At 37.9% G+C, this 18,252-nt stretch overlaps 3 protein-coding genes across 5 annotated transcripts in view; 2 read left to right on the top strand and 1 right to left on the bottom strand.

Annotated features, from left to right (window-relative positions):
• The window catches only part of LOC108253698, a 13,613-nt gene extending 2,588 nt beyond the window's left edge, over positions 1-11,025 (top strand). Inside the window, exons 1-4 of one of the 2 annotated variants that reach the window (XM_017448141.2) lie at positions 6,937-7,146; positions 8,394-9,205; positions 9,719-10,695; positions 10,905-11,025. In XM_017448141.2, coding sequence (XP_017303630.1) covers positions 8,431-9,205; positions 9,719-10,695; positions 10,905-10,913 — 1,761 coding nt within the window. In that variant the 5' untranslated portion in view covers positions 6,937-7,146; positions 8,394-8,430 and the 3' untranslated portion in view covers positions 10,914-11,025. Of the gene's footprint in view, positions 1-6,936; positions 7,147-8,393; positions 9,206-9,718; positions 10,771-10,904 lie in introns of those variants that run through there. The other variant, XM_026830843.1, reaches the window with a different exon arrangement.
• LOC108253699 overlaps positions 1-14,904 on the top strand; it is an 18,195-nt gene extending 3,291 nt beyond the window's left edge. The window contains exons 2-5 of one of the 2 annotated variants that reach the window (XM_017448142.2): positions 11,111-11,130; positions 12,245-12,327; positions 12,947-13,991; positions 14,170-14,904. In XM_017448142.2, the coding sequence (XP_017303631.1) occupies positions 12,283-12,327; positions 12,947-13,991; positions 14,170-14,615 (1,536 nt within the window). In that variant the 5' untranslated portion in view covers positions 11,111-11,130; positions 12,245-12,282 and the 3' untranslated portion in view covers positions 14,616-14,904. Of the gene's footprint in view, positions 1-5,583; positions 5,724-11,110; positions 11,131-12,244; positions 12,328-12,863; positions 14,012-14,169 lie in introns of those variants that run through there. The other variant, XM_017448144.2, reaches the window with a different exon arrangement.
• LOC103519286 (methyl farnesoate epoxidase-like) overlaps positions 1-16,661 on the bottom strand; it is a gene marked incomplete at its 5' end in the record, with an annotated part of 21,994 nt that extends 5,333 nt beyond the window's left edge. The window contains 8 exons of the mRNA XM_026830841.1: positions 1,256-1,397; positions 1,944-2,061; positions 3,152-3,332; positions 4,231-4,351; positions 4,852-5,132; positions 6,056-6,118; positions 15,682-15,936; positions 16,571-16,661. Of these exons, the coding sequence (XP_026686642.1) occupies positions 1,256-1,397; positions 1,944-2,061; positions 3,152-3,332; positions 4,231-4,351; positions 4,852-5,132; positions 6,056-6,118; positions 15,682-15,936; positions 16,571-16,661 (1,252 nt within the window). The remainder of the gene's footprint in view (positions 1-1,255; positions 1,398-1,943; positions 2,062-3,151; positions 3,333-4,230; positions 4,352-4,851; positions 5,133-6,055; positions 6,119-15,681; positions 15,937-16,570) is intronic.
• Positions 16,662-18,252: the final 1,591 nt, after the last annotated feature.

The raw sequence follows: 18,252 nt of genomic DNA, 5'->3' as shown, positions 1-18,252 counted from the left end.
AGCAGGGCCGGATTACCCATAAGGCAGAATGGCAGACTGCCACGGGCCCCGCGCTTTTGGGGGCCCCGCGCTTTGAGGACTTACACTAGATATTATGGGTTTTTTCAAAAAAAAAAAAAAATCGCCTGCGGCGCTGAAAAATTTACTTTTGGTGAGCCTGGATTTCTCAAGATTGTGGACCAAAATTTTCGCCTGCGGCGCTCTAATTTTTTTTGCTCACTTTAGCGTTCAGCTAAAATTAGGATAAGAAAATATCTAGCAAAATTTTCAAAAATTTCGCCTGCGGCACTCTATTTTATTTTGCTCACTTTAGCGTTCAGCGAAAATTAGGATAAGAAAATATCTACGAATTAGGTACGTCAAAAATTAACTTGTAACAGAGCATGAGGCACATATCTACCTACTTTTTGAAAAATTTCGCCTGCGGCGCTGAAAATTTTAAGTTCGATCAGCCCAAACTGGGGGCCCCGCGCCTTTGAAACTGCCCCGGGCCCCGCGGGGGGCTAATCCGGCCCTGGTAGTTATTGGGTAAGATACCTTGCCAAAAATGGGTGCACCTTGCCAAATGTAGGAATAGAATCAACGTAGAGAGAATACGAATGTCCGAAAATGGCAGATCTTTCCCGAAAAATATCCTTTTCTTCTAAAAGCGATATCTATACTTCAATACCAACAAAAGTGGTATTTTGATCTATTTTTCAGGAGATTGTTTCGGATCACAAGAAAAATACTGACAAGTTTTATGATCTGGTCAGCGCATATATTGAAGAAATGGTAATCGGGTCAAAAAATTTTGTAAAAGTTTTTTTTTTTTTTTTTTTTTTTTTAGAAAAAACCCATAATATCTAGTGTAAGTGCGGGGCCCCCAAAAGCGCGGGGCCCGTGGCAGTCTGCCATTCTGCCTTATGGGTATTCCGGCCCTGAGTCTATTAGTTTGAACCCCCAGCCCCCAGTTTCAAATCCCTACTAATTGTGACTAAGTATTGGAAAAAAAGATAATAATTCGAGAAAAAATACTGATAGGGTGTCGCAAGTTTTAGGAGACTTGGAGTAGACGAATTCATTTATTGGGTTATTTCCCCTGATTTAGTGTCAAGATTCCTGATATATGTATTAGAGTTCTGGAACCCAATCACCCGATTGGACTTCCGACACCCTAGTTTATTTCTCAATGCACCTACTTCACGAGCTCATAGGAAATAATGCTTGTAACTTAGAAACCTAAACTGGTGCATACCCAGAAGGGGACACTTACCGAAACCAAACTGGTACAAGGAGTCACAATAGTTAAAGGAGCCATTCGGATTGAGGAATCGTTCCGGTTTGAATTTATCCGGCTCGTCCCAAAGGTCTGGATTGTAGTGCATAGAATAGAGACAGCTCATTATAAGCGTGTCCTGTGGGGAAAAAGAAGTCGATTTCTAGTCATATTACAAAGCACACAAAAATCCCACTCCGAGGCTTAGGTGTACAGGCCGTAAAGGATGGGTTAAACTTCTAAGAATCTACGAAGCTGGTGTCACGCTAGGTCGTGGGATCGATTCCCCCTAGGGGGCGAACTTTGTCCGAAACAGATAAGGTTCTCGGAACGGCTGTCTTTCTTCTATCCTGTCCTGTCGCTTTCGGGACGATAAAATCTTTCCGTTACCGAAACTATTTATGCTGGGGTTTACCTACTCGGGATTGAGATGAAATAACCAAGTTGACCTTGGATTGAACGCAATCCTGAGACAATCCACGGTGGTAAAACTCCACCTTCCAGCACGGGGAGGATTTTATCCTGAACGGATGATGTTCATTCTCAGAACGGCTGGCTTTCTTCTATCCTGTCTTTCTTCTCTTTCCGATTTTGAGACGGTAAGACCATAGCAGTTACTGTTCCCTCTATCAAACCTCATTAAAAAAAAAGTCAAGGCAGGATTTTACTGTCAAGGACGACTTACCTTGGGTATGTTGTAGCCTCCTAGTTTGGTATCTTCTGTCGCTCGATGCGCGCCTGAAAGGGGTATGACATTGTACATGCGTTGACATTCAAGCAAGACGGCTTCCACTAATGGCAGTCTGAAAGAACGGACAATATTAGAGTTATAGTGGAATCACATATCAGTTAGCTCAAGAGAAAAAGAGAAAGAGAAAATGAACTGGAGGGTCAAAGAGAGAAAGAGGATTTAAATCAGGGATTGCCAAACTGTGGTCTGCGGACCACTGGTGATCTGCGAGAAGGTTTCAAGCGGTCCACAAGGTGGTCCCAAAAGAAGAAAAAATCAATTTTCTATTCAGGGGGAAAACCATAAGGGGGGGGGCTACATAAAACCATGTCCAAAAAGTCAAATAAGTAATATATTAGGGTTACCCTCCGGGGCTCAAAATTTTGAAATTCGGTATGAGAACCCAGATTCCTCAAACTCAATCCGGGACTCAAGTTACTCACTTTAGATGTAGGGGCAAACAGCCCTAATAGATGGGTTAACCCATATTGGTCCCGTGTGACTATATGGTAACGCAAAAAGTACCTTCGAATCCAGTTATTTCATTTCACAATTCGTATGGAACTTCACAAAGTTACTGAGTCTTCCATCAAGAAAGTCTGAGGAATCTCATCTACTCCTTATCGGTGAGTGTTCTGCTTATTCAAGCTGAGGCATAGGATATTCAGCACGGAGTTTAGTTAACTCAAGTGAAAGGACTACAGGGAAAAGTGTAGAAACGGTAAATTTATATACGTTACAAACTTGTTAGTGTTGTAATCCCTACACTGTTGATTCAGGCTTTCACAAAGTTACCAAGTGTTTGATGTAATTAAGATGGCTAGTTGAATAGGTGGTTCAATATAACCTGAGCAGAATCGCAATCATAGTGTGAGGTAGAAGGTGCAGGGATGTACCCCTGAAACTGAACCCTACATACAATGAATCTGAAACCAATTCCAAAACTTGTGTGTAATTAAATCTGTAATGAATACCTACATTCTGAGACAAAATGCCGTGAAGAAAGAAATCTGGTCACCCCATGTAAGTAAAGCATGGAATCACTCACTTTGAATTATTCTTGTTACAGGTTATTCATCTAAACAGGGAACGCTCACTCACTTACTCACTTGTCAATCTACTCACTTGGTCTCACTCACTTACTCACTTGTCAATCTACTCACTTGGTCTTCAAGGCGTATGTTGGTTTCTCATCTGGTCCCAGAACGGAGTCGATCTGTTCTTGAACCCGGGTCTGAACGTCTGGATGTAGAACCATGTTGAGGAACGCGAAGTCCAGAGTGTTACTCGTGGTCTCGGAACCCGCTATGAACATGTCCAGACAAATGGCCAACAGCTGATCATCTGTAATGGTAAAAGAGATCGAGGTTGTTTTATGAATAGGATACGATCGTACGTGCACAGAGAATAGGGTACGAACCCGAGATTCCGAGCCTTAAATGTAAGGGCGAACAGCCCTCAAGGACGGGTTAAGCTTCTAAGAATCACAATGAATAGGGTACGAACCTGAGATTCCGAGGTTAAGGTGTAGGGGCAAACAGCCCTAAAGAGCGGTTCGGTTTAAGCATCTAAGAATATAAGGCCAGCCACTCACTATCAGGTCGACCTGACCGGCGGACCTTTTCAGTCGTACCTGATAGTGTGTGAGCTCATCAGGTGTTACTCGTGGTCTCGGAACCCGCTATGAACATGTCCAGACAAATGGCCAACAGCTGATCATCTGTAATGGTAAAAGAGATCGAGGTTATTTTATGAATAGGGTACGATCGTACGTACACAGAGAATAGGGTACGAACCCGAGATTCCGAGCCTTAGGTGTAAGTGCAAACAGCCCTCAAGGACGGGTTAAGCTTCTACGAATCACAATGAATAGGGTACGAACCTGAGATTCCGAGGCTGAGGTGTAGGGCCAAACAGCCCTAAAGAGCGGTTCGGTTTAAGCATCGGTTCGGTTTAAGCAATATAAGGCCAGCCACTCACTATCAGGTCGACCTGACAGGCGGACCTTTTCAGCCGTACCTGATAGTGTGTGTGCTCATCAGGTAGACCTGACAAGCGGACCTGATCAGGTGTAGGTACCTGATAGTGAGTGGCTGGCCTACATACACAGTTTTCAGTAATCACAACAGCTATTAAAAATTCGTGAAAGTTTGTATGATAACTTTATTTACTTGATCAGGTACTTTTTATAACTAAGGATAACTAAGTACATACATAGGTTTAAAGAAGTCTGTAGACTTACCGGTGTAGGTTTCATTGCCTCGTTCCATTTCCAAGAGGAAAGCATCAATGAAATCTCTCGGCGTACTATCGTCACCTGGTCCAATGTGCTTCAGTCTCTCCTTGTGATCCATGATGGTTTCCTGGAAATAGGGTGAAAGGATTTAATTTTTAGGGAAAATCGGCTCAATATTCACGGAAAACTCGATGGGAAATAGGTTCAATGTTTAATGAGTGGATGAAATTAGACCATCATGCATTTCTTGAAAAGAAACAATTTCCTCAAACACCTTTGGATAGTTTTTTCTTCTGCAAAGGGCCTTGTTGCTAAATTGTATCAAAATTAAATAAAATGAACTATTGGTTACTCACATTCACCAATGAGTACAGCTGGTCACTCAGGATAAAATCCGCCCCGGGCGGGAATCGAACCCGCGGCCTAGCGCTTACAAGGTAGACGCACTACCAACCAAGCTAACTAGGCTGGCAGTTCAATGTTTAATGAGTGGATGAAACTAAACCATCATGCATTTCTTGAAAAGAAACAATTTCCTCAAACACCTTCAGATAGTTTTTTCTTCTGCAAAGGGCCTTCTTGCTAAATTGTATCAAAATTAAATAAAATGAACTATTGGTTACTCACATTCACCAATGAGTACAGCTGGTCACTCAAGGACTTGAGCAGCGTATACCCAACCAGATCGGGCGCTATGAACCGCAACCATGGGAAGAATCCGAGTGGACCGCCGGTAATTTGGAATGCTCTCGCCCTCAAGCTCATTAGACCGAGGATGTTGCTGAGCTTCCCGTATACCCAACCAGATCGGGCGCTATGAACCGCAACCATGGGAAGAATCCGAGTGGACCGCCGGTAATTTGGAATGCTCTCGCCCTCCGCCTCATTAGATCGAGGATGTTGCTGAGCTTCATTTTTTTTTTTTTTAAGGGTAAGATTAATTTAAAATTATGTAGGTACCTACTACCTACCTAAAGAAACTTCCAAGCTGTAGGGAGTGTAGGGGGTATTATACTAGATTTGGACGCCCAAAGTCTCATGTTCAATTCTTGATGAGATTGAAGATTTTTCACCTCTGGCTAACCCAGTTAAATTGAGAAAATGGCATATGCCATTTGCTAAAAAAAAAATAGGTTGATGAATCCCATCAATGATCGTACCTTGGAGAATGTCTATCAAAATGGTACCTACCTACCTATAAGCGCTTTTGTTTCTCGAGCGACAATTAAAAATCAAGCATCGTGTGAAAAGAAGGGAACTCGCGAGTTGTACCTCATGTGTGACCTTCAAATTTAAACATTAAACAGGTGTTTTGTGTTTTTCAAAATACAAATGACCGTGTTTGATTATTTTTTATCTTTTATCATTTAATTAGGTATTAAAATAAATTAATTTTAATATTTGATAGTTCATTAATTAAATACCTGCTTGTCAATTTATTCTCTGTAGATTCTTGATTCTGGTGCACAAGTTCAGGGTCTCTCTACAGTCCATTTGAGGTAAGTACCTACCAAGAACTTCAGTCCATGTGACTTACCTAGTTTCCAACTTTCCATGGCATACCGACCTGATCACACAGTTCATGCATACTTTTTTAAGGGATTTGATGGGAACTTTAACTGCTAAGGTTTTATCGTCCCAAAATTGAAGAGAGAAGAAAGGATAGAAGAAAGCTAGCTATTCCTAGAATGATCATTAGGTACCTATCAATTCAGGATTAAATCTGGGCGAGAATTAGGCTGTGGTTATGTACCAGGTTGAGATGAGCTTGGACAAGGTGAGAGAGGATAATTATTGTTTCTACAGTTTTGCATTGGAGTGGTAACTTAACGGAGATGCTTGATGAGAAACTGACGGTGTTCGTACCACAGGGGCCCGTCCGTCATGGTCACTCCTGGAATCAAATAAGTAATGAAAATAAAATTAGTGAAATCCTGAGTTTCCATCTCTGCCTTGTAAGCGAGTACAAATTTTTGTCGATGGTGGGATTCGAACCCGGGACCTTCTGCATGGCAAGCAAGCGCGTTACCACTGGACCAACCGTGCCACCTATTACTTTATATTTTTGATCTGTATTTTTACATAAAGTAAACAATAGATATAAAAAAACTCTAAAATCCATAAAATCAGGTACCTACTGCTACTCAAAAAAGTTTTAGGGGTGTTGTTTATTTTCAAGTTTTTTGTTGGATGGCCAAATCTGCAATAAAACACGCGATTTTTTTTTTTTTTTTTTTTAACGGTTTGCTAGGGATTTTTTAGTTTTTTTTTATCTTTTTTTTTTTTTTAAAGAGGTTTGACAGAGGGAACTTTAACTGCTATGGTCTTATCGTCCCGAAATCGAAGAGAGAAGGAAGACAGGATAGGAGAAAGCCAGCCGTTCCGAGAACGAACATTATCCCATCAGGATAAAATCCGCTCCGGGCGGGAATCGAACACGCGGCCTAGCGCTTACAAGGCAGACGCACTACCAACAAGCTAACTAGGCTGGCTGTCACGCGAAATTTATTCAGTGTAGTTACGTGGTCGTAAAAAGCGCCTTGAAATAAATACCCGCATATGATTATGCAATACGGTCGTAACAACCAGTGGTGTAGTATGAGTACACGTCATATTGGATTGCGACCTTGCGTTGCAAGTTGCGACCGGGACCGGCAGTCTGCAGTCCGCACCATATTTTAAATTTTTTGATAAAAATCAAATTTTAATTTTGTGAAAATTTTCTTTTATTTCTTATCTTTTAAAAAATAATAATTTTTCAATACTATCACTGATAATAATTCAAGTTCTTGATTGATTTTTCTTCTAAATGGAAAGGAAATTACTGTTGGAACTCTCCTAGACTGTCCTGGGAAATAAATCGCACGCTTCAAATCTCTGACAATATCCTAAAGTCTGAGGAATCTCATCTACTCCTTATCGGTGAGTGTTCTGCTTATTCAAGCTGAGGCATAGGATATTCAGCACGGAGTTTAGTTGACTCAAGTGAAAGGACTACAGGGAAAAGTGTAGAAACGGTAAATTTATATACTTTACAAACTTGTTAGTGTTGTAATCCCTACACTGTTGATTCTGGCTTTCACATAGTTACCAAGTGTTTGATGTAAGATGGCTAGTTGAATAGGTGGTTCTATATAACCTGAGCAGAAAGGCAGAAACACAATCATAGTGTGAGGTAGAAGGTAGGGATATACCCGTGAAACTGAACCCTACATACAATGAATCTGAAACCAATTCCAAAACTTATGTGTAACAAAATCTGTAATGAATACCTACATTCTGAGACAAAATGCCATGAAGAAAGAAAGAAATCTGGTTACCCCATGTAAGTAAAGCATGGAATCACTCACTTTTAATTATTCTTGTTACAGGTTATTCATCTAAACAGGGAACAAACTCAGTTATCTTGCATCAAAATGGAGAGAAGCTTTAAATAATTCCAAATCTTCTGTTGCCAGTAATTTTGAAGCAATGTTGAAAAAGCATGAAGAAAACTTTGTTTCAAAACACATCAGAAAAATTCATTTCACAGACAATCTTTGCACTTATGAGCCAATGGATATTAAAGTAAGAAATGCCATCTATGATCCAAGTCAAACAGGATTATTATTTGATATCAGATCCAGTGGTAAGCAAGAAGTAGCCCTTAGTAAGCTGAGACAATTGAAATGTAATCTTAGAGGCTTGGAATTACTTCAGAATAAATTTGCGAAAAAAATGTTTCGTAATTTCTCCACTAGATGTCGTCATGTTTGTTGAATTTCCACTTTTTACCCCCACTCCTGACGCAGAGTGAATGCCGCATCGATGCGGCGTAGGAATGAAAAACAGACCTTTTATATACGTTACAAACTTGTTAGTGTTGTAATCCCTACACTGTTGATTCCGCCTTTCACATAGTTACCAAGTGTTTGATGTAAGATGGCTAGTTGAATAGGTGGTTCTATATAACCTGAGCAAATCATAGTGTGAGGTAGAAGGTGGGGATGTACCCCTGAAACTGAACCCTACATGCAGTGAATCTGAAACCAATTCCAAAACTTGTGTGTAACAAAATCTGTAATGAATACCTACATTCTGAGGCAAAATGCCGTGAAGAAAGAAAGAAATCTGGTCACCCCATGTAAGTAAAGCATGGAATCACTCACTTTTAATTATTCTTGTTACAGGTTATTCATCTAAACAGGGAACATCATTGAGAAGAAGATGTCTTCGAATGAGGAGATTGGTAATGGTGAGGTTAGTTCAAATGTGAACCAAGCAATAAAAATGGAAGAGGACTTGAAACATAATGAAACACCCATGGACATAAATGATGAAAACAATGAAAAGACAGATGGCTTAGGCCAAGATGAAACATCCATGGATATGAAAGAAGATCCAAGTGACCAACCCTATCCTGGTGATTCAGAAGATGCAATCACAGAAGATGAAAATGAAACTGGTACCCAGTCAGGTCCTCAATTCACTGAAGAAGTTAAAAATAAACTCATGTATACTGATGCTACACACTCTGATGACCATATATTCTGGACTCACGCACAAGCTGCAAATGTCATAAACTTCAAAAAGAGACTTCTTCACTTCAAAAATCAACTGGAAAAAAATAGATCTCAAGGAATATTCAACAATGGACCTCTTATTAAAAAAATTGCAGAAAGTGAAAGAATGTTCAAAAAGATGCATATCAAGAAAATTAAAGTGGACAACAATTTACCAACAGTTGACCCCCTCCCAGAAGATTTACGAGATTTTATACATAGGAGAACAAAAAATGAAGTAGAAAAGTACAAAACAAAGGCATGTGCAGAGCAAATTGGGATGCGTGTCCGTCTGAAAAGGTTACGTAAACATTGTAATATTCTCAATTTTGCAGAAAACAAGTATGCTTCTTATATGTTAAATTTGCTTCATAACAAGGAAAGAGAATATGCTGAACGCTTTGTGACTGAGAAAACTCAGGAAGAAATGGAAATTGAACATGTATAAGTGAAAATGAAAATGTTGTTGCCTTGTGCTAGGTGTGTCCACACATAGTGGATCGACGTCCATTCACATCGATCGACGGCTGTCGACTATGTGTGGACACAACTTGAGGAATAATGTGCGCTGTTCGCAAGGTGCCAAAATTGGAAATCAGTTCGTTCGTTACTTATAATATCAATACATGAATCTATTGTTAAACTAGCTCTTACCGTTTTTGAGATATTTTGTTTACAGACAGACACATAGCACATACGGATCAAAGGATGAAACGTTGGATTTAGGCTTTAGGGACCACAAAACGTGTGTGTTTTTTTTTTTTTTTTCACTAAAAAATCTAAAAACTGACCATCAAAAATTTTACCTAATTAAATTATTTTCCTTCCTATAGGATAAGTAAGTAGTAACTTACCCGCTCTCTTGCCATTGGTTCTCATTTTGATGAAGAAGTTGTCAGGGCGCCCCTGCAGGGCCTTTAGAGTGAACACATCCTTGATTAGCGAAATTGAACTGCAAGAAAAAGAAAAGGCCAAACTTGAAGCAGAGGCAACTACAACTAATAAACCAATTCCAAAACCATGGCATGATGAGCTGACTCCTGCTATCAAGCAACATTTGATGTATTCCAATGAACCATGTACACATGATCACATATTCTGGGTAAATACAACCAATAATGGTGTTGTTGTGACCAAACAGAAACTGTCAAAACTAAGGCAAAACTTGGATCTTGCCATCAAAAAAGATAGCAAGGATCAGATAGAAGCTGCTGAAAGAAAGCTCAAGGAGAAGGAAGATTACTTTGTCAATGAATTCATTAATAAAGTTGAGTATGACTCTTCTCTACCCACAATCAGCCCAATTACCAGAGATTTGAGGCATGCTATTTACAATGAAGTAGAATGTGTGAAAATGTTTAAAACACAGTTGTGCAAAGAACAAGCAGATATGTTGAAGAGCATGAGGGCAAAGAAGAAAATGTACAACCAAATGGTTCGTATCAAAAATAAGTTTGCCCCCGACATAGCCAATGAGATGTACCACAAAGAAATTGAATACAAAGAAAGATTTTTGACATTGCGAGATCCCAATTCTGAAGAGACTGCTCTTGAAAACGAAAAAACCAGACAGAAAAAATGGAATCAAAGGAAGAAACAGAGACTATTATATATGAAAGAAAAGGGCAAGAATAAGACTCAATTGGTTCATAGAAATAATAGAAACCGCCCCTTTAGAAAGCCTTATGATTATAACCCAGGGTCTGACTATTATCAGCAAGGCAATTACTCTTACAATCAATGGAACTATCCTCAGAGTGGTTATCAATATTATAACCAAGCATCATCATACTATGGGTATCAACATGGTTATGATTACTATAATTCCTCAGGAGCTCAATATCCAAATTATCAGGAGCAACCTGCTGATAGTAAGGGTTCTTCAAAATACCGGTGGACAGCACCCAAAGAAACCCAAAGAAATTTTGAGGATTATTAAAGTCATCATTGCTTAGCTTGATTTTCCCCTCACATACCAATGCCATAAAAATTGAAAATACATCTTGAAAAAAATATATATGGGTAATAAGAATATGTACACTGTACAGTAAATAATTTTATATTATTTATTCTCCTTATAATAATGAAATAAAAATACCTCCTTATATTTAATCAATCAGATTTTAAAATTCTTTTGAGGATTATTAAAGTCATCATTGCTTAGCTTGATTTTCCCCTCACATACCAATGCCATAAAAATTGAAAATACATCTTGAAAAAATATATATGGGTAATAAGAATATGTACATTGTACAGTAAATAATTTTATATTATTTATTCTCCTTATAAGAATGAAATAAAAATACCTCCTTATACCTATTTAATCAATCAGATTTTAAGATTCCTCTCTCTAAGTCCATTTGAGGTAAGTACCTACCAAGAACTTCAGTCCATGTGACTTACCTAGTTTCCAACTTTCCATGGCATACCGACCTACATCAGTTGATCAGTTCATGCATACTTTTTTAAGGGATTTGATGGGAACTTTAACTGCTAAGGTTTTATCGTCCCAAAATTTAAGAGAGAAGAAAGGATAGAAGAAAGCTAGCTATTCCTAGAATGAACATTATCCATTCAGGATAAAATCTGCTCTGGGCGAGAATTAGGCTGTGGTTATGTACCGGGTTGAGATGAGCTTGGACAAGGTGAGATAGGATATTGTTTCTACAGTTTTGCATTGGAGTGGTATCTTAACCAAGGATAGCGTGGGAGTGTTGGGTATTTTTTCTAACCCTCTGTCCCGGTGGCCATGTTTAAAATTTATGTTTAATTTTGTTTACTTTGTAATTTGCTTGTTTGTAATATCTAATATAAATGAAAAATAGGTATACTATAAACATACAAACTCGAGATAAAAAGTAAAAAATTAATTCAGATTGTACAAGTTGCAGATAAAAAAAAAGAAAAAAAAATCAAATTTTCCACCAACTTTACATGCTCATGAAGGCTATGTTAAGTTACCACATCATTTTCCATCCGCCAAGAAAGGACAGGAATGGCCTATCTCAACCCGGTACATAACCACAGCCTTAAACCTGTGGCCTAGTGTTTTCATGGTAGACACACCATCAACCAAGCTAATTAGGCTCTCATGAGGGTAGTTTGGTGTAGACCTCAATAGAAAAGCCCAAAGGTGCAAAAAAGAAAAGACTTTCCTTGTTGTTTGTTTGGTCAAAATCAGTTGAGACAAAAAGTGAAGTACTTACATAGTAGGTATTTGTTTTCCACACAAGCCAGTAGTCAAAATTAGATGGTTTGCCAGTGTTCTAATGGAAATTCGGTTGATAGGTACTAGATCAAAAGCCACAACAATGAAAAATTGCTACTAAAAGGAGCTTTCACAAATGAGCAGTGACCAAAGTGTTATCATAGGGTTAGGTTTAAAAAAGCCTTCTTTTTCATGGCTTCTTACTTAAATATATTATATTTCAATGGTAAGTAATAATGCTGTTTATTACTTTTTTTTTTCTTGATTTCAGATTATTGTTTGAATAAGATTGTTGAAAACTGTTCAAAGATGGCACCTTTCAACAAGCAACATCTTATATTCATGCCAGAAAACTTACCACTCCAATGCAAAACTGTAGAAACAATATCCTATCTCACCTCGTCCGAGCTCATCTCAGCCCTGTACATAAACACACCCTAAACCTGTGGCCTAGTGTTTTCATGGTAGACACACCATCAACCAAGCTAATTAGGCTCTCATGAGGGTAGTTTGGTGTAGACCTCAATAGAAAAGCCCAAAGGTGCAAAAAAGAAAAGACTTTCCTTGTTGGTTGTTTGTTTGGTCAAAATCAGTTGAGACAAAAAGTGAAGTACATAGTACTTAGGTATTTGTTTTCCATACAAGCCAGTAGTCAAAATTAGATGGTTTGCCAGTGTTCTAATGGAAAATCGGTTGATAGGTACTAGATCAAAAGCCACAACAATGAAAAATTGCTACTAAAAGGAGCTTTCACAAATGAGCAGTGACCACAGTGTTATCATTGGGTTAGGTTTAAAAAAAGCCTTCTTTTTCATGGCTTCTTACTTAAATATAACATTATATTTCAATGGTAAGTAAGTAATAATGCTGTTTATTTTTCTTGATTTCAGATTACTGTCTGAATAAAATCGTTGAAAACTGTTCCAAGATGGCACCTTTCAACAAGCAACATCTTATATTCATGCCAGAAAATGGTAAAAGTAAATTGAAGTTCACAAAAGACCTCAAAGTTGAAGACAAACATGACATTAATTCCTGTAAGTCTTGCAGTACTCGGATAGCAAGTTGTTTGGTCAATGTTCAAGCTGTTCAGATACAAAATAAAATCCTAACCCAACAAAGAGAGTGCTCAAAGTTGTGGAACAAAGTTCTGGATGAAGTGTCTAAAGGTTATGTAGCAGGGAATCAGAAGCATGCTAGTGACTTGGAGGATGCTATTATATGTATTGAGGATGACATTGAAGATGATGAAATAGAGGAGATTCAAACACCAACACCATTACCAACCCTGAGTCCCATCATTAATATTCAACCTAAGAAACCAAATACACTGGTAAATAAAACTCCTGTTTATTCTACTACTCCTGTGTTCCAAACATCAGCTGAGTCTGGTATCAATATAAACAATGTAATATTAGCTTCAAAAACTTTACATTCCCAAAAGTTTTTAGATGATTCAACACGGGAGACATATACATCATTTAATAAGATAACTTTGTTACCTGATGTGAAAAAAAGTTTGATTTATACACAGAACAGTATGTCTAAAGATCATTTATTTGTAGTGGGGCCATTACAGAGAGGTATAGCACATGCAAAAAAGCAACTCAGTTATCTTGCATCAAAATGGAGAGAAGCTTTAAATAATTCCAAATCTTCTGTTGCCAGTAATTTTGAAGCAATGTTGAAAAAGCATGAAGAAAACTTTGTTTCAAAACACATCAGAAAAATTCATTTCACAGACAATCTTTGCACTTATGAGCCAATGGATATTAAAGTAAGAAATGCCATCTATGATCCAAGTCAAACAGGATTATTATTTGATATCAGATCCAGTGGTAAGCAAGAAGTAGCCCTTAGTAAGCTGAGACAATTGAAATGTAATCTTAGAGGCTTGGAATTACTTCAGAATAAATTTGCACCTCAAGTAGCTAACGAGCTGTACTATCAGGAATTTCGTTACAGGAAAGAATATCTTGCACCAAGACATTCCTTGAGCCATATTCCTCAGCCTACACCAAAAGAAATCAAGACTAAGATGAATAGACTTAGGAGGGAGAACAAGAAAAGTAAGAGTTTAGAAAAGAAAATGAGAAAAAGTATTAGCAACAAAGAAGTAGATGAAATGATGACAAATATTACTGAAATAACTGAAGATGTGGAACCTTCTGTCAATGATGATATTTCATGCTACACCAAAAGAAATCAAGACTAAGATGAATAGACTTAGGAGGGAGAACAAGAAAAGTAAGAGTTTAGAAAAGAAAATGAGAAAAAGAATTAGCAACAAAGAAGTAGATGAAATGATGACAAATATTACTGAAATAACTGAAGATGTGGAACCTACTGTCAATGATGATATTTCATCTTGTGAACTCACCTTACTTGAAAGTACAAACAAAAGTTTGCTTACTCCCAGTAAAACAACACCAGTTTGTCAAAACAAAGCAATAAAACCAAGCCCTCTAACACCTAAGACTAGTAAACCAACTCCACCCAATAAAAGTGAAATTTTAACTCCCAGATCAAATAAGGTGGATGAAGGATTTTTTAATCACAAACCTGTGGAGTCAACTCCTAAAAAACCTGCCAAATTTCAACCATACAAGAGTCTTCTTGATTTTTCCTCTATTAATCCATGAAAGGAACAAAATATGATCAAAGTGTGAAATATTTAGCGGATGAAAAGAAAAGAGTCCAAATTTACATAGATGATGTCGAATCCCAGTTAACCAACAATGTTAACAAATTCATGAAATATCTTTGCATCAAAGCTTCTTTTTTCACATTGGTAAGTATCTTACTTACCATTTTGTAAATAATGTTGCCACACTGCTCCAATCTCAAGTAAAATTGCCTTTAAGAAATATTATAGTTCTGTGATAATTTAAAATTAATATTACAAATAAACAATACTTTCCACAATAAGTAGCACACTTTGTTGTATACTACTATGTATTGGGACAAAGTAAAAAAAAAGTTTTTCCTTTTCTTTGTTGGTGTAGTATTGAGGGATTCTTTTTTTTTTTTTTTTTTTTTTAGAACTTGCAAATTTCAGTTAGGAGTCGTTTGGTCCCGGCCCAAGGATACCTGCTTTATTATGAAAATGTATAAGTGAAAATGAAAATGTTGTTGCCTTGTGCTAGGTGTGTCCACACATAGTGGATCGACGTCCATTCACATCGATCGACGGCCGTCGACTATGTGTGGACACACCTTGAGGAATAATGTGCGCTGTTCGCAAGGTGCCAAAATTGGAAATCAGTTCGTTCGTTCAAATATAATATCAATACATGAATCTACCGTTAAACTAGCTCTTACCGTTCTTGAGATATTTTGTTTAGAGACAGACACATAGCACTATACGGATCAAAGGATGAAACGTTGGATTTAGGCTTTAGGGACCACAAAACGTGTTTTTTTTTTTTTTTTTCACTAAAAAATCTTAATGTGCGCTGTTCGCAAGGTGCCAAAATTGGAAATCAGTTCGTTCGTTCAAATATAATATCAATACATGAATCTATCGTTAAACTACCTCTTACCGTTCTTGAGATATTTTGTTTACAGACATAGCATATACGGATCAAAGGATGAAACGTTGGATTGGCTTTAGGGACCACAAAACGTGTTTTTGTCACTAAAAACTGACCATCGAAAATTTTACCCAATTAAATTATTTTCCTTCCTATAGGATAAGTAGTAACTTACCCGCTCTCTTGCCATTGGTTCTCATTTTGATGAAGAAGTTGTCAGGGCGCCCCTGCAGTGCCTTTAGGGTGAACATATCCTTGATTAGGTCTTGCGAAAACACTACGATGAACTTCTCGGATCCGAATTTGAGACTGATAATATCCGGGTTGTAGCTGTGTCGAAGTTTGTCTAGAGCAACGTGCTGGCTCCCATATTTGGCGCAAAGCTTCTTGATGAGAGGGAGAGTACCGACTATGGGCAACCAGGCAGGTCCTAGAGAGGAGGCGGTAAATTTTATAATAAAGGCAGGTGAGCTGCCGATCTGATGAAATAAAAACAGTTTTTTTTTTTTCTTTTTGTCAGACCTTTTTCTAGAGGGCAAGACCCTAAATTTCTATATCCTTCTGCCTATAGCATTTGACAGAAAGCGAATGGCAACGGTGTATTAGCCCTGTGCCAGAATGAGGAAAAGTTCCGCTATCCCCACCATCTATCGATCATAGTATGGCCAGCCACTCACTATCAGGTGAACCTGACAGGTATTGAATTGAATTGAAAATTAAATGAATTGAATTGGTATATCTGATCAGGTCCGCCTGTCAAGTCTACTGGACAGTGAGTGGCTAGCTTATGTATTTGTTAGCGCGGTCGACTTCTAAGTTGGCGCGGCGTTTGGGCCAAGTTATTGTGAAGTTATAGTATGTAGCATTTCACGAATCACTGAAGTTAAGCAACGTTGTGTGTGGTTGTTATCCGGGCAGCTTTAGCGGTTGAAGGACTTTTTTAAAGTGCTTGAACAAGTTTAAGGACTGTTCCTCAAGTTTAAAAAAAAAATGGACCGATTGCAATACTTTCTCATTACGAGTATAGCTTCGCTATACATTAGTAATAGAAAGTAAAAACTTACCAGGTGGGAAATTGGCAGGTTTAATTGTCGACTTGAGTAAGAACAGGATGTAATAATGTAAGTATAGTAGGAATGTAATAATGTAGGACAACTAGAATGTAGGAAAACACTTTGAAAATAACTGTTGATAGGCCAATCGATCTGTCTTTAGAACAACAGATCGCTAAAACCTCACAGTGAAGACTGGTTACAAATAAGTCCATCCAAGATAACTCAGGAAACGTTAAACTTCCCTATCAAGTTTTTTTCGTCTTACACCATAAAAGAAAAAGAAGAAGAAACACAGTTTTTACTTTTTTTTTATATACTCGTACCTACTAAAAGGTATTTATCTAATAAGCTAGATACCTACTTTTATGTCTGATTTACCAAGGGAAAAATCTCTTATGGCTGGGGCCCACGGTGAGAGTTTAAATTCGGTTAAGTTTAAAGTCTTGGATTCATCGCTAAAACCTCACAGTGAAGACTGGTTACAAATAAGTCCATCCAAGATAACTCAGGAAACGTTAAACTTCCCTATCAAGTTTTTTCCCTTTTACACCATAAAAGAAAAAGAAGAAGAAACACAGTTTTTACTTTTTTTATATAGATACTAAAAGGTATTTATCTAATAAGCTAGATACCTACTTTTCTGTCTGATTTACCAAGGGAAAAATCTCTTATGGTTGGGGCCCACCATGAGAGTTTAAATTCGGTTAAGTTTAAGGATTAGGCAACCTCATTGGCTGAAAATTTTGAAATCGACCAATCATATATTGCCTAATCCAAGAAAAACTTAAACCAAGTTTAATTGAATTTAGACCCTGATTTGGCCCCGGCCCATAGTATACATGTATAGGTGAGTTATTAAGGTTAAGTATTGTAACTTTACACTTCCAGCTTTCATTATTTCATACCCCCCCCCAAAAAAAAAAAAAAAAAAAAAAAAAAATCATTACTCTGATAACTCACCCGTGTATTTTGTACATCCCAAGAGCTTTAGCTTGTCCTCATTAGATCCATACGTCGTCTTACTCTTACAAATCCCAATGTTTACCCATGTCTCTCCCTCCTGCTCCTCCACCTCCTCCTACAGAAAAGGAGGTAAGTATTCCCCGTTAGGACGAGGCAATGTAAGATACCTAAGTGTTTGATAACAAGAAAAAAGAAAATAAAAGTCAACATCATCGTGTCAAGTACATCAGGAAAATGTGTGAAAAACTGGCGCTGGGGAGATAATGTGATGTCGGATTTTCTTCTAACATCACGGAGGAAAAGAATTTTCCCACACTTCACAAGCGTGGGGGTAAACACACAACATATTATATCCCTTGTTTTCTATTTTCCCCCCTCCAAATTGAATCAGGCAAGATAAAACGGAAGTGTGATGGCAAAAGTTTTTACCGTACGGAGGAATGATTCCATACATTTTATAGCAGTAACTTTTATACACGGAGGAAAAGAATTTTCCCACACTTCACAAGCGTGGGGGTAAACACACAACATATTATATCCCTTGTTTTCTATTTTCCCCCCTCGAAATTGAATCAGGCAAGATAAAACGGAAGTGTGATGGCAAAAGTTTTTACCGTACAGAGGAATGATTCCATACATTTTATAGCAGTAACTTTTATACCTTACTAGCTGAATTCCGTCGCTTCGCTCCGGAATCCCGCTAGTTCATCCCGAGGCATGGCCAAACT

This window comes from Diaphorina citri, unplaced genomic scaffold (genome assembly GCF_000475195.1).
Source record: "Diaphorina citri unplaced genomic scaffold, Diaci psyllid genome assembly version 1.1 scaffold2646, whole genome shotgun sequence".
NCBI lineage: Eukaryota > Metazoa > Arthropoda > Insecta > Hemiptera > Psyllidae > Diaphorina > Diaphorina citri.
The sequence above is the reverse complement of the archived record's forward strand: the minus strand, read 5'-3'. Positions and strand labels throughout refer to the sequence as shown.